The sequence below is a fragment of the Lepisosteus oculatus genome, chromosome 2 (genome assembly GCF_040954835.1).
Source record: "Lepisosteus oculatus isolate fLepOcu1 chromosome 2, fLepOcu1.hap2, whole genome shotgun sequence".
NCBI classification, from domain to species: Eukaryota; Metazoa; Chordata; class Actinopteri; order Semionotiformes; family Lepisosteidae; genus Lepisosteus; species Lepisosteus oculatus.
Genome location: NC_090697.1, coordinates 47,927,773 through 47,943,302, shown reverse-complemented (window position 1 = coordinate 47,943,302; position 15,530 = coordinate 47,927,773). Strand labels below are relative to the sequence as shown.

Sequence of the window (15,530 nt, the reverse complement as noted above, 5' to 3'; positions counted from 1 at the left end):
GAGAGCAAAACAAAATCTAATTGGAACCATTACAATGAGATTGGGATTGTATATATAATATAGAATATATTATATATACAATATACAACAATATTACAATATAGAATGTCTTGAAAAATAAATAAATTACTGGAGAAGTAAGCAATTGGAAAACACAAGTTGTCCAAGGAAGATGACAACGGTTAATGACAGAAAAGCTTGAGAACTCAGAAGAAAAATCCTAAAATAACAAATCAAAGAGATTACAAACTCCAGAGTGCAGGAGACAGGAGAATTACAAAGGCTATGCTACCAGATGCAAATGTTTCATCACCACTAAAAACATATATTTTTTATTAATTTATTAATTTAAATTAATTTAAATACTCACCTGAAATTGGAGGATTGAACAAAACAAATGACATTGTGTTGAGCTGACATCAAAACTGTGAACTGTACTGTATGCACAAAAATATCCAGAAATAAAAGCTGAATTAAAATACATTTTTCAATAGCAGGGCTTGAAATTCAAAAATCTTTTTGTCAATCTGTCTTTTATTGCCAACCTCCTCTCCATTGAAGGTACAAGATGAAAACTTAGGAGAAGGAAGATCGTTTTTTTCTCTTCCTCATCAAGCAAGCCTCAGCAACACACTCAGTGAAACTTAGCAAAACGACACGCACCACCTTTCCCCCGATTAACTAAATTAATTTCACGCAAGGTTCGAAATCAATAACACAGAACCAGCTAAGGAAATCCCAGAAACCAGGGGGAACACACACTGTCTGTCTCCAGAGCTGATGTGTACAAGGTCTTTAAAAAGACAAATCCACTAGACTAGAACGCAAAGCTCCTGACCCCAATGCTATCCCTGGTCGTGTCCTGAAGCCTACGCAGATCAACGGGCAGGCATCTTTCACGGACATATTTAATCTCTCCCTTACTCAATGCACAGTCCCCTCTTGCTTCAAGAAAACCATCATTGTCCTGATCCCCAAGAAACTCAGAGTCAACTGCCTAAATGACTTTGCTAAACCGCCTCTGTTGCACTCACATCTATTATCATGAAATGCTTCGAGCGGCTCATCAAAGCTCATCTTTACTGCCTGACACCATGGACCCACTGCAATTTGCATACTGACAGAACAGATCAACAGAGGATGCCATCGCCACTGCTCTACACACTACCCTTTCACACCTAGATTAAAAAGGAACGTATTTGAGAATGTTGTTTGTTGATTACAGCTCAGCATTTAATACCATCGTACCCTCAAGGCTAATCACCAAGCTCCGGGATCTAGAGCTAAGCTCCCTCTCTGCAATTGGATCTTGGGCTTTCTGACGGGCTGACCGCAGGTGGTGAGACTAGGCACAAATATATCCTCTACCCTGACTCTGAAAAAAGGCGCCCCCCAAGGCTGCGTACTTGGCTCTCTCCTCTACTCCCTATTCACCCTCGACTGCATTGCCAGGAACAAATCAAAGTTCATCATTAAGTTTGCGGATGATACAACGATCATCGGCTTGATCATGAACGGTGATGAGTCTTTGTAAAGGGAGGAGGTAGAAACGCATGGTGCCAGGACAACAACCTCTCTCTGAACACCAGCAAAACTAAGGAGCTGATCGTAGACTACAGGAAGCATCGGGGAACAGACCACGCACCCATTCACATCAATGGGTCTGCAGTGGAGAGAGTCAACAGTTTCAAATTCCTTGGTGTCAACATCACAAATTATCTAACCTGGACCCACCACACCAACCTCGTAGCCAAGACAGCACGGTAGTGTCTATTCTTTCTCTGCATACTAAAAAAGTTTGGCATGTCGTCACACATCCTGACCAATTTCTACAGGTGCACCATCGAAAGCATCCTAACTTGCTGAATCACTGCCTGGTATGGTAACTGCTCCACCTGAGAGTGCAAGGTACTGCAGAGGGTGGTGAAACTGGCTCAAATCACTACCAGCTGCACGCTACCAAACATCAAGTATATCTCCTCTTTTAGAAGCCTCAAGAAGGCCAGGTCTATCCTCAGATACCCCAGTCACCTTAACCACAACTTGTTCACTCTACTATGATCTGGAAAACGATACCAAGTATACAGACCAAGACCAACAGGTTTTGAAACAGCGTCTTCCCCCAGGCAATAAGACTGCTAAACAGTCAACCACAGCCTTAACCTAATCCCTATAAACTTCTGTCCTTCTACCCTTACTGTATATCCCTCTTAACGAGCTCGCAGATAAAGCATTTCATTGCCGTCAACACTGCTGTAGGCTGTATTGTTCATGCATTGATAAATAAACCTTGATTGATTGATAGAACCCACGTATCTGCTTTTCATGTTGTCAAAGGCAGGCTTTTGTGTATGACAATCAAACAGATTGTCTCCTTTAAAGTTGTTATCTTCAAGGAAGCTCTGAAGGACCAGGATGCACTAATACCTCTGTCAGTGTCTTTAGTATACCGAACCATAGCTTGAGCTGTGGAGAAGTCTGTTCCATTTGAAAATGCTTCGAGAGAAGGACTACTGTACATGCACCAGTACATCTTTCATCAAGTGGCAGAGGGCCACAAAGTTGAATTGTCTGTCTGACAGCAATCAAAATCAACCCGTTTTCTATCCCTGTTCGTCCGGCTATAACGAATACAAGATGTGCAATAACTAAAATTGTGTGGCATACCGTTGTGCTGAAATTCAAGCCCTGAATAGTACACAGCAAAATTTCACTTCCCTGTCCTACTAGTTGCACTTTTCACCATACATGCCTTTTGTGATTATGAGTTTGGTTGTGACAAAATGTCAGCATTTAAGCATTTGTTTGCTGTTAAAACAAAATTCAAAAACAATTTTTAAAAGTGTATAATAAATATTTTTGATTACATTTTAAATATTATTTCTTGCATCCTTTTCACATATACTGTATGTATTTGGAATTTCACTGTTTTGCAGTAGCCTGGTCTGACTAAAAGAAACACTGTATTTGATTTATATCCTTTTAAAGCATTCATAGGTCACAAAACCTGACCAATAAAGATGTAGCAGTAAATAAATAATCTCAAACAAAACTAAAATAAACCCTATTGTTAATCCTTGGATTCACACAGACTCGATCCTTTTTTTGTGGCCTTGTCTCTTCCCACAACTTTACTGCTACCATTTGTCTTCAAGACGTCCTCGGCTGGCCCCACAATATGCTCAAGGTCTGGAACATTTCTCACCGGCAACAGTTGTTGTTTCCGCACATGAGCACCTCGCGGCCCCCGCAGCAGATGGTGCAGTACGACTGGTATCCGTCATCGTCGTACTGATACGCACATTCCAGGAAACAATTCTGAAAAACGCAGAACAGTGTTTGTTCCCTGTAACTCAGATACGACTGTTGCTGAAGCCAAAACGCATGCGGCTCTGTGATGTGAAAGTTGAGAAGAAAGCGTGTGAAGCCAGAGACCATAACTGCCAAGATCTGAGCCTAACAAACACTATCAGAACACTAAAAGAGCAGTATTGACTGACACTTTGCTAATGTGATGTTTCTGACTGTGTCCTATTGAGCGAAGTAGCAGAAATTGTTGACTCCTGTCAGTGACAGGACTGCTCATACCACGTGACTAGAATACAGCACACAATTTGTTTTCTCACTAATACAGCTCTCAAAAGTCATGTGATGCAATAAGAATTTGTTATCTCAGAAATTTGCTTAGCCCTCAAGGTGTTTTACACAAAGAGATAAAAAACAGTAAAAGAAACATTATATTAAAAATGAACATAACATTACAGAAAAACATAAATCCCTACACACAGTAGTCATTACACTCTACTCCTACAGGAATCCACACAGATTACCAGAACATGTAAATGTACTGTACAGTACTTCCCTACAATCACCTTAAGCTCCTGTAATTGTACGATACCCCTTCACCACTACCTGCACTTGCTCATAAACCAAAACTCCTTTATTGGGTACATGTTGAAATTGTAATGGTAAGAAGCAGACTTAACAGATTTCAGCTAGTAAAAATGTTACATTGGGAGACGCCATCCTTATATTAATTTGTAATAAAGGAATCGGGGCATTTGTATTAACAGCCTTACAGTAACTTAAAATGAAATTTTAATTTGAAAATTTCATTTTGTTATTAGCCCTGTTTACTGCCTTAGAACCCCATCAAGTTCATACTGACAGAAAGATCAAGCATATCAATATACAATATTAACAAACATAATAATGTGGGAGGGTGGCAGTAACTAGATGTATAGGCACCCCTGCAATTTTACATTTACAAAGAATAATCTTTTTCCTTTCACCTCTTCAATATACTTATGGGAAAAATAAAATGAGATACAAATTGCATTTGATTGTTCTGGTATTAAATAAAAAATATTAGATAAATATTTTAAATAAATAAATGAGATTAAATGTGAAGGACTGCCCTGCAAGAACCAATATAGTCAATTTTGCCACGCTTATACTATATACAGGTCCAAAACAGAAAAGAAGAACATATCTATTTGAATGAACTGTTCTATCACTGGGTAGGAGTTAAGGCAGCTACAGAAAACTATGGGTAAGACTGTAAATTAGCTCTTTGTCCAAGCACAGTGTTTCAGGAGACTTTCTATCTAACTGGAAAGGCAAACACATAAACATACCTTGCAGTTTTGGCACATGCCTCCCAGGAAGAGAGGATGTTCAAGGGAGACATTCAGACTTCCGCAGGAAATGCAAATATCTGTAAAGAAAAGCATACACTTTAAATCTAAATAAATACATTTATCCTGCAAGTATAGCAACGCAGCCCTGCCTAGTAATAGCGTTTTGCAGTCACAAGCAAAATAAGCCTTTAAATTTAAGAAGTACTTTGCAAGGGACAAGACAGCAGGTTTTGTGTTTTGTTCGTGTCACTGACACAATCCTCTTCAGCAGTTCAGCAATGGCCCCATCGGATTACTTGCTGCTCAACATCAGTGACCCACTTCCTCTCACAGAATTGAATCTGTCCAAGGGATTGTTGCAGAAACAACTCTGTGGATGAAGTGTGTGCTTGTTGTACAGACTTTGATGTCTGTCCAAGACTCTTAAATATCAGCTAGAACGAAATGAGCGCTAAGAGTCGCTGATGCAGTTAATGAGAGACAGATGCTGTCCGTCATATGGAAGGGACACTATGGCCAAGCAGTGAAAGATAAACCACATACCTTCTATGTTTCTGCATTTTTGCCTCACTTCATACACGAGCCGCTCTAAAATTAAAAAAAAAGAAAGTCACTTTTCAGCCCTAGGAATAGAATAGGGTTGCTTCACGTCCAGTTTTACAGCATATACTGATTTCCAGCCTAGCCACCTCCCCCCAGACTTACACCCAGTAAAGTACCCAGCTCTGATACATTACTCACATTTCTGCAGACAGCAGTGTAACGATGGGTAGGTTGGCACTGGTGTAGATCACAGGCCAGGACTAAATAAAGTCCAAACCACAGGATGGAGGTATAAGCATGAACATGTTTATTCGATTGTAATATGCTTCAAGCAATATTCACTTTATGCAGCTCTTTACAATCAGAGTACATGGATGTCAAGAGTAAGGCTACTTAATCAGTTAAACTCACGTATCGTAATATAATTAGCAAAGAAGTGCCTGCTCTTAGGTTTCTGCTATTTCTGCAGTAGTGTAATGTGCACAGGTTTTAACCTTGCAATCCACTATATTAAACTACCCATGGTTCTTAAAGGTTTATATTTCATTTCAATAGGTCTCAGTGTAATAAAGTGGACTCTGTAGGTACACTCGCAGAAGTGGGCAGGAGCAGGTTTCTAGTACCTCGGGTTCTCTCGTCTATGATTTCCTTGATCTTGGGCTTCTCTGCTGTGCTTTTCCTTGGCTTTTTGGCTGGTGGAGGTGGGGTATAGGCTGCAGCTTCGGGTTCCACCCACATCTCAGTGTAAACTTCTTTGTAGGGGTTACGTTCCTCTGGGGAGGGGAAGAAACGTTGTGACTTCAACATTGCAACAACAAGGAGCACATTCCCAAAGCTTGTTACCAGCCTTGAAGGGAAACCATTTTTAAAGCAGGAATTTCAGCTCTGACCAAGGTTTTAAATCATTATTTGTAGCTGGATGCACAGTACCGACTTCTGAGAAAACAGCAGGAGCAAAAAACTGGAGCAAACGTTCTTTCCTGTGGACAGCCAAATAAATGTGGTTCATAAGACTGAGAAACCGCAGCCCTAAATGCACTTACAGTAAAGTGAAGAGTAGTTTTAATGTGAAAAAGGAAAGAATAGACATGGAAACAGCAATTTTTGTACTGAAAAGGATCTACATTTCTGAATAATACAATTAACAACTGCATAAGTGAGTTATTATGGTAGTAAACACTGGGTTTTGGAGCAAATAATGTGTCCACAAAAAGGAAGGCACTTATCAGTAAATATTGATAACCCTGTTATTCTGTAACTGTAAACTGAAATTAATTGAAAGTTGTAAAGAGCATTTTGACACTACCGAGCTCTGAAATGCTGGTGAAGTGGAAGCTTTTTTATTTTGTTCACATTTGTTCAAATTCCTATTGTACAAATTGCAAAAGAACCTTTTCAAACTATTTAGAACATATCTAATTTGATAGCATAAGTTTAATTATCTAGTGGCAATTTTATCTCATTTTAAATTGTGCTGTTTAAAATTAAGATAAAAAACAAAGCACACTGCACACTGAAAAAGAGCAGCAAAAAACAAGTTGAATCACCTTTGAAAACACCATCCTTGTCAAGGTGCTAACTCTATTTCTCATGGGTCCCAAGAAGGTCAGACTTTTATTTTAGCCGAGACAGATTTTAAATTAAATCTGCTGTGCTTTCTAGTGTTATGAAGTAGCCAAAGACAGACACTAAGTCTTGTTTTTTTTTTTACAGGTACTGCATCATTAGGCAGACATGGGGGAAAACAGTAAACCCCACCCAAACACTAAGAAAGACAAAAACATGCTAACAAACCCCAAGAATTGGGGACTAGCACACCAAATTTGCCCAGGTGGGCATTGTGGGTATTAGAGCCCAGTGCCTGTCAGCAGAGCTGCTGTTTAATTCACTACCTTCCGGGGGCTCCAGTCCTTTTGGCCCAGTTGGCTGGAACCCGCCCATTGCCCACTCGATCATCTGCTTGTTCTGAAGGTCTACTGATTTTGATGTGTCAGTCTCATCGGTGTCAGGACAGGTAGGGAAGATTTTTCCTGCTCTGCTGCTGGCCACCTGCCAAAAGATCACAGGACCTTTAATGTGACACGCAACCTTCATTCGAACAGGATGATACATCAAACAAAGTCATTATGACAAGTGTTCTCGGTGTCACACACATGGTGTACAGTGCACTATTTGAATGCTTCCAGCTCTCACTGTAGTCATGCTTCCTCTCTATCCTCTCTATCACTCCAGAGGTTTCCTGTGATGCTTTACATATCATGAAGTTACTTACAGAGGCTTTCAATTATCAGAATAAAATGTACATACTGTAAGCACTAGAAGAACATGTTTTGTATCTGTCACGATAACAGTTACAGAAAACAATAAATACTGCTGCAGTTTATATTGTTACCAACTAAAATCTGTAGCTCTGTGCCTCTTTCTATTCTAACCTTTCACGCCATTTTACGTTTAAGTGATAATTAACTTTTTCTTTTCTAATTTAAATTTAACACCTAGTGTCTTTTGAGAATGCAGAGTGTGCTTTTTTGTGAAGTTATTTTTTGTGATACTGCAGAACATTTGTTCCAAAAAGGGATATGCAAAGATAAATTAAGTCCTTTTTTCCCCAATGCTAGCTACTTACAATTCATCTGAGGCTAACGGAACTTCTAAAACTTTGTGCTGATAGAGGAACATTCATTGCCTACAAATCATGCAGTTTCAGTGGACTGATGGACATTTAACAATAGTTTCCAGTTAAGCCTTAAACATACAGCATCCTTTTAGACAGTAAAGTAAAAGTTTGCATTAACAATACAGAATAACACAGTGCAATATTCTCTCATGCTTTGATTGTATTTTATAGTCTTGGCCAGCTTATCTGACTTAGGTCTCAAGTTTATTTTTGCTTTTTTGCAAAATAAAGCTCATTTTACACTAATTGATTCTTGTGTGTAAGACTGACAGTGTGTGGGTTAATCAGCCCAGCCCTTGTTAACCTTGTCAACTCCAGAATATTGTACTTGCTCTACAATGCAACCATGTTACACTGCACATAATTTAAGCTGTGGTTGTGTTTTTGAATGTGGTTGCACAGCAGTGAATGCACTGCCATTGTGTTTTACATGATAGAGAGGGCTGCCAAAAACCCAGACATCAATAACACACGTGGGAATGGAACATAGATCAACAGAACTTCAGAAAAATGACAGATACAGTACGTCACATGGCAAGAGGTGGGGGTTTATAAATTTAGATTTAAGGCTCTCAAAATCGACTCTTGATGAAGGCTTTGGTCCCGGATCGTTGGCTTTCTTTGGTATCTGATACATAAAAAGTCATTTCCATTTAAGAATATCAACGTTTGTTTGAAAGTTTTCTATGTTATACATATTTTGGTCTTTGTTAACTTAAAGCCTCTACATGACTGTGGAAACATTTTTTTTCAAAATCAACCATATTTCACTTACTTGAAGCACCTCATAAATTGCTTTCTTGTACATGGGCTGTTTGTTATAGGTTGGCTGGTGAAAGGCATTAGAAAATGAACTCAAAGGCATCAGTTTCTCCACGCAGACCTAGCAAACAAAAGATAAGTAAGCATAAGTAAGATAAATTGCCCATTTTAGTATTGTTTACACATTAAAACTGTGTTAACATCCAAATTCAGACATTTAATCTGGCTATATATATATATGTACATGCATATTTAAGCATACTATGGGAACTGTTTAAATCACTGTTTAAACTGTAGAATTTACAACAACAAAAAGCTTTTAAGATACCTTGTAAACATGAATAGTTATATAGTTTTTCTATAAAGAACAATATGCCCTTGACTAATGAAAACAGAATTTGAAATGTTAAAAATGTTTTCACCTTGTGAAACACTATGACTTGATAGTACAGCACCCTCTTATTTTGAATATGAACAAAAAACGTCAGCAACATTTACTCAGGAACCAATCCTGCCTCTTGTAGCTTTTCAAAGAATTCTGACATTTTCAACCACCAATCTTCTTTGGTTGGAGGCTTTTACTCTTTGGTTTGATGTGGTTTCTGGCGGGACATACAGGAAGGAGCTAGCAGAAGGAGGTTCTTTACTTTCTTTTGATCACTGTTTCAAAATTTTCTAGTTTTGTCTATTTCAGTTAAAAAATAACTGAATGATAGCAAAGGAATGTTTCACTGGATAATGGATTTTTGCTTTCTCAGGATCTATCAATCCAAACTAACAAATATTTCACAGAAATCAGGATGTAGTGATGAACAGTATTATAAACTCAATGAGTTTGTGTTTTTGTGCATGTACTTTCTACGTTTGGTTTACTTACTCTATAGCACAGATCATTTTATATGTATCCATAGTTTCAAAGTGTACATATACTTCCTGTTTCTTGCTACTTCCTGGCATGAACACAAATAATAAAACACATTATATAATTCGTCTAACATACTCACATATTCTCTTTTACTGTGTTGTAAATTCATGTTTTGTCTTAATTATTTCACTTTTGGGTGCTCATTTTTAGTTCTGTTTTAAATATAGAATTTCTGCTTTCATGTTTCTGTTTAAAAAAAAGTACTTTTTTTTCTTTACTTCTAAACAAGTTTCAAACTTTAAAAAATGAAAAATTAGATATATTAGATCAAACATAACATCGTGGATCTCTATTAGTATTAAAAACCCTTGGGGGTATTTATAAAAAGGTAAAAAGGAAACACAGTATGCAGCCACTGTAGGATACAATCATATGAGAGACATCAACTGTGAATGCAGTCAGCTGATACCAGGAGTGTAATGTATATGTATAGTATATGACTGTGAAAACCAGCTTGCTGATCTCTCTTCACATTCAGCACAGCAGCAGGAACCAGTTACACACCCTATAAGGACTGTGTGCTCACAACAAGCAGGGGTGCAGGAGGATTCAGCCCGAGAGGTCTGAAAAGAAGTTTCCCTGCTGCAAAAAAAAGTTCAAACTCTGTGATCCACGAAAAGGCTCATTAACTCATTAAACTAACAACTGAGAAAGATGGGATCAATGACCCCCTCCCATTTGGAACCTTAAATTCTTAAGTATCTGTTGTACAGTACGTTATTGAGAGATTTGGTAAACAGAGGGACTTATACAGTATCTATGTGTGCCTATGTATATTTGCCATTGTTGTATTTCTTCAAGATTAATTTAAACTGATGTCTTCATACACGGGAAATTATGGCTTTTTTTACTTGTTAATCACTTTCACATACAGGCATACAGAGCCCACTAGCACACAGAACCTTCTGCAATCTAAGTGCCAGTCACAATAAACAACCTTTGGTTAAGTGTGTGAATTTGCAATGATGAATTGATTCCATTATTGCCATTATCGATAATTAATGGCTGAGATATTAATAGGCTGTTTCAGTTAGTCTGACGAGTGGGTGCTCTCCCCAGTAACTTTATAAGCAGTGACAGCACGTGAGGCTTTATTTTTCTTTAGTATTGGCTATTTCTGCCAATTACTCTGTGGTACCGTCGAGTGTGTCTTACTGGGAAAATGTTTCTTTTAGTGTTCTTTTAAGTTCCGCACGCTCACGGATGCAGCTTTTTATTAGGGCTACTGCACGAACCATATCATGAGATAGAGGTGTGTGTCATGAACTGGGTCATTTGTTTGTGTTTGGGAATCGGAATTGTTGTCTTCCATTTGTGCAAGCAGTTTTCTGTAGTCTATCACATTTGTTGCTAATATTGTTTTTTAATTTTTAAAAAGATATATAAAGTCACTAGAGCTCTGGATCTATGACCCCACTTATACATACCTACTGTATACTATGGTATCTCCCACACGGGAGATTTAAGGGGATTTAAAGCTCTAATATGATTTATTCGGGGAAATGACAGTTGAGGAGAGGTAGAGTGCTGGAAACTGCTTCTCAAATTTCCCCTAATAGGTAGGACTTGAAGGTTAAACCCTGGAGTCTTTCTATTTTTCTCTCATTGTTCATAAAGGTTAATCCTTCGTTTTATTTTTGCCATTTAATTTTTGACCTTTTTCTTGTTACATTTCTGTGTATTTTGTTAATCCAGTTGAAGGTTAGGCTTCGTTAGGTTTTCTTCCCCTTTTTTGCCCTATAAAGGCTGTTATTCGTTCTTAACCCCACATGCTTTGCCTTGTCAGTGCCCTCTCTGCATTTGCATCATAGACCTGGAGAACGATATCTAGCCTCTCTGTATACTTGTATATGGCTGGAATGACAAATAAACTTGAACTACGTTTGTGGGAAAATCCATTTCCACTAGTGGCACAGGGCCTTTTTTTTGTGGTACTGCCCTTCTTGACCACTCAGCTTCATCTAAAACAGCAAATCTGCAATTTATTTAATTAAGTAATGAGGGTCCTTCTGGTTTGGTGTCTGTCAGCTTGCGGTCTGCTTACTGATTAATGGTTTGCCCTGAGATTTTGACAGCCTCACAGGCTGGCAGGTTAACTATTCCATTAATAACTGCCTCAGAATGTCATCACATACCCAAAGACAATACTTTAAATTGTTGACTGTCATAGTGCTAATACTAACACTCCAGTTTGACTGTGGCTTAATAAGATATAAGGTAACTATACACTACGGCACTAGGTACTAGTATTGCACACAAAGTAGCACCACATTCTTGACCTACAGTATAGAGTAATGTGATGAGAAAATTAAATATTTAAAAACAATAATAATAAATAATTCCTTACACTTATATAGAGCTTTTCTGGACACTCCACACAGAGCACTTTACAGGTAATGGAGAGTATCCACCACCACCAATGTGTAGCAATGCCAGAGTGTGGCAGTACACTCACTACACATCAGTGGGGAGGAGAACAGAGTGATGAAGCCAGTTCATATATGGGGACTATTAGAAGTCCATGATAGGTAAAGGCCAGGGGGAAATTTGGCCAGGACGCCAGGGTAACACCCCTACTCTTTTCGAGAAACAATTTTTAACGACCACAGGGAGTCAGGACCTCGGTTTTACGTCTCATTGAGAGACCTTTTTATAGTATAGTGTAGTATAGTGTCCATGTCACTATACTGGGGCATTAGAGATCCACACAGACCGGAGGGAGAGCACCCCCTACTGGACCCACTAACACCACTTCCAGCAGCAACATTAGCTTTCCCAGGAGGTCTCCCATCCAGGTACTGACCAGGCTCACACCTGCTTAGCTTCAGTGGGTTGCCTGTGAATTGCAGGGTGATATGGCAATATTTCTAAATTGCTGTGTTTGAAGTTTTGAACCGAGTCTGCAGGAGCCATATTTTAAAACTAATGCAGTTAAATATACCACTGGTACAATAACAGACCTTTTTTATGATTAAGCAATGTGATTCTGATAACCCTGAGCAGTCCAAACAATGCGCATAAGAGGCGAAAACCCCTTTAAAACAAACTCATATTGACATAAAACCCAACTTACATCCATGGCTATATAAAGTCCATGTAAAGCTTACCACGGAAAACTTGCCGTCACCGAACCACATGACCCATCTGGTTCCCTCGGCAGCTCTGCTCCGCCCTGTCATCCACCAGGACACGATCCGGCCTGGCCACCAGGAAAACCCACGTAGCTTCCCCCAGACCAGTTCTCCAATCCCAAAGCCACGACCGTCCTACAGGAGCCAAGCAGCCACACAAACAATGAGAATCTTTTCATCATGAGGCCCACTGCATACTGCACCGTAATGAAGGAACCATTTCAATTTCAAGTATTTGGACAGTCACACAATTTTTGTTGTTTTGGATCTGTACTCCAGCACATTGGTTTTAAATGAAACAATGAAACAATGACTATGAGGTTAAAGTGCAGAATGTCAGCTGTAATTCGAGGGTATTTATGTCTATATTGGGTGAACCATATAAGAAGCACAGCCCTTTTTATACATAGTCCCCCCATTATAAGGGACGAAAAGTAATTGGACACATTAACATAACCTTAAACACAAGATCCTTTGCAACTGATGACTGCCTGAAGTCTGCGGCCCATAGACATCATATTCCCTGGTGATGCTCTGCCAGGCCTGTAATGCAGCCATTTTCAGTTCCTGCTTGTTTCGAGGGCTTTATGTCTTCAGTCTTGTCTTCAGTAAGTGAAATTCATGCTCAATGGGATTCAGGTCGGGTGATTGACTTGGCCAGTCAAGGACATTCCACTTTTTGGCCCTGAAAAACTCCATAGTTGCTTTAGCAGTATGTTTGGGGGTCATTGTCCTGCTGCAAGGTGAAGTGCCGTCCAATGAGTTTTGAGGCATTTGGCTGGATCTGAGCAGATAAGATACTTAGGATTCATCCTGCTGCTGCCGTCTGCAGTCACGTCATCAATAAAGACAAGTGAGCCAGTTCCACTGGCAGCCATACATGCCCAAGCCATGACACTACCTCACCATGTTTCACAGATGAGTGGTATGCTTTGGATCATGAGCAGTTCCTTTTTTTCTCCACACTTTCCTCTTTCCGTCACTCTGGTACAGGTTAATCTTCATCTCATCTGTCCATAAGACTTTATTCCAGAACTCTACAGACTTTTTTATGTACTTTTTAGCAAACTGTAACCTGGCCTTTGTGTTTTTGAGGCTTACCAGTGGTTTGCATCTCGTGGTGAGCCCTCTGAGGTTATGCTAGTGTATTCTTCTCTTTATGGTAGTCTTTGACACATCTATGCCTACATCCTGGAGAGTGTTCCTGATCTGTTCCAACAGTTGAAAAGGATTTTTTCTTCATGATTGAAAGTATTCTTTGCTCATCCACAACTGTGGTCTTCCATGGTCTCCCAGATCGTTTGCTATTTCTAAGCTCACCAGTGCGTTCTTGCTTCTTAACAATGTACCAAACAGTTTGACACACCTAATGTTTTGGCTATGTTTCTGATTGATTTATTCTGATTTTTCAGCCTCATGAAGGCCTGCTTTACTGTCATTGCCCCTTCTTTGGTCCTCATGTTGAGAGACAACAGCAACAGACTACAGATGCAAATGCCACATTTAGAATCAACTCTAGACCTTTTGTTAGCTCTCTTGTGCATGAGCTCACAATGCAATGACACACAGCTGGCCAAGAAACAACTGAGTGGCCAACTGTCCAAATACTTTTGGTCCCTTAAAATGGGAGGACTATGTATAAAAAGGGCTGTGATTCCTATATGGTTCACCCTTTAGAGACATAAATACCCTCAAATTAAAGCTGACATTCTGCACCTTAACCTCATAGTCATGTTTCATTTCAAATCCAATGTGTTCAAATACAGAGCCAATCCAACAAAAATTATTTCACTGTCCAAATACTTATGGACTGCACTGTATTTCTAAAAAGTCAATAAGCTCAGAGCAATCAAATCAACATAATTTCTCCTAGTGAATCATCGCTTGATACAAGGCACTTAAAGCACAATGTTCGGTTCCTTGATTTTCTAAAATGAATGGCAGAATTAATAATGAACTATGCACAAGAATTCAAATTTGTCACAATCTGACAAAAATCCATTTAGGTCAGTCACATTTTTAAAATTCTATTATTCTAACAGCTTCTAGAAATGGTTCGCACCTTACACTAAGTCTGTTGTAACTTTATCATTTTCTCACAAAAAATAGCTTAGCGTGATCAGCCAAAATCCCAATGACTATATCATGTGTCCTAACTTATTAACAGGTAGAGAATGTTTGTAATGCGTTCAACTGGTTGAACACACAGTAAAGAACATACAAAATGGGAACTGTAACTTGGGAGTATTAAACAAGCTACAGCGTACCTAGCCAAAGCTGATACCCTGGCTTTTTTCAAGAAAGGCTGTGTGGAATCCTTGGCTTAATTAACTACCAGCTATTAAGCAGCCTAGATGGTTTGAGTGGCTCCTCTCATTTGTATCTAAGAAGAAACCCTTCAGAAAATACTATTGACTATGTTATCCATATCAACAATAAAAACAAAATTCTACTGTGCATCCTTAATGTTAAGCTAGATACATACAGCACACTTGAAGCACTCAATTTTTTCTCTTTAACTGAAAATTAGTAGTTAGTATTAGTAGTTAAGTTTTTGATAATACTTTAACCAATATTATAGGCTTTTTAGCCTGTTTGGTATGTGGCAGATCAGCTGAGCACGAAAGCACATAAAGAACCAATTCAGTACAGTATGACCTATGCTGGAATTGATTACTTTTATGTTCTCATTTAAGCAAAATGGCAAAGAACACATACTCTATATTAAAATACTTGTCAAAGGTTATTTTAAACCATTTTCCATCATATTGATGGTTCTTTTAAAACCCTATTCTCAAAAATAAATTTGCAAACATACTACTTAGACTCAAAAAGAAGCTAAACAAATTAAG

At 38.8% G+C, this 15,530-nt stretch overlaps 1 protein-coding gene across 9 annotated transcripts in view; it reads right to left on the bottom strand.

Moving 5' to 3' along the window:
- Positions 1–15,530, bottom strand: part of dnmt3ab (DNA (cytosine-5-)-methyltransferase 3 alpha b) — a 278,365-nt gene that overhangs the window by 28,821 nt on the left and 234,014 nt on the right. For all 9 annotated transcript variants that reach the window (XM_015348572.2, XM_015348605.2, XM_015348586.2 and 6 more), the window contains 7 exons: positions 12,655–12,813; positions 8,636–8,743; positions 7,076–7,232; positions 5,807–5,956; positions 5,184–5,228; positions 4,638–4,717; positions 3,206–3,318 (listed from right to left, as the gene is read on the bottom strand). In XM_015348572.2, the coding sequence (XP_015204058.1) occupies positions 3,206–3,318; positions 4,638–4,717; positions 5,184–5,228; positions 5,807–5,956; positions 7,076–7,232; positions 8,636–8,743; positions 12,655–12,813 (812 nt within the window). The remainder of the gene's footprint in view (positions 1–3,205; positions 3,319–4,637; positions 4,718–5,183; positions 5,229–5,806; positions 5,957–7,075; positions 7,233–8,635; positions 8,744–12,654; positions 12,814–15,530) is intronic.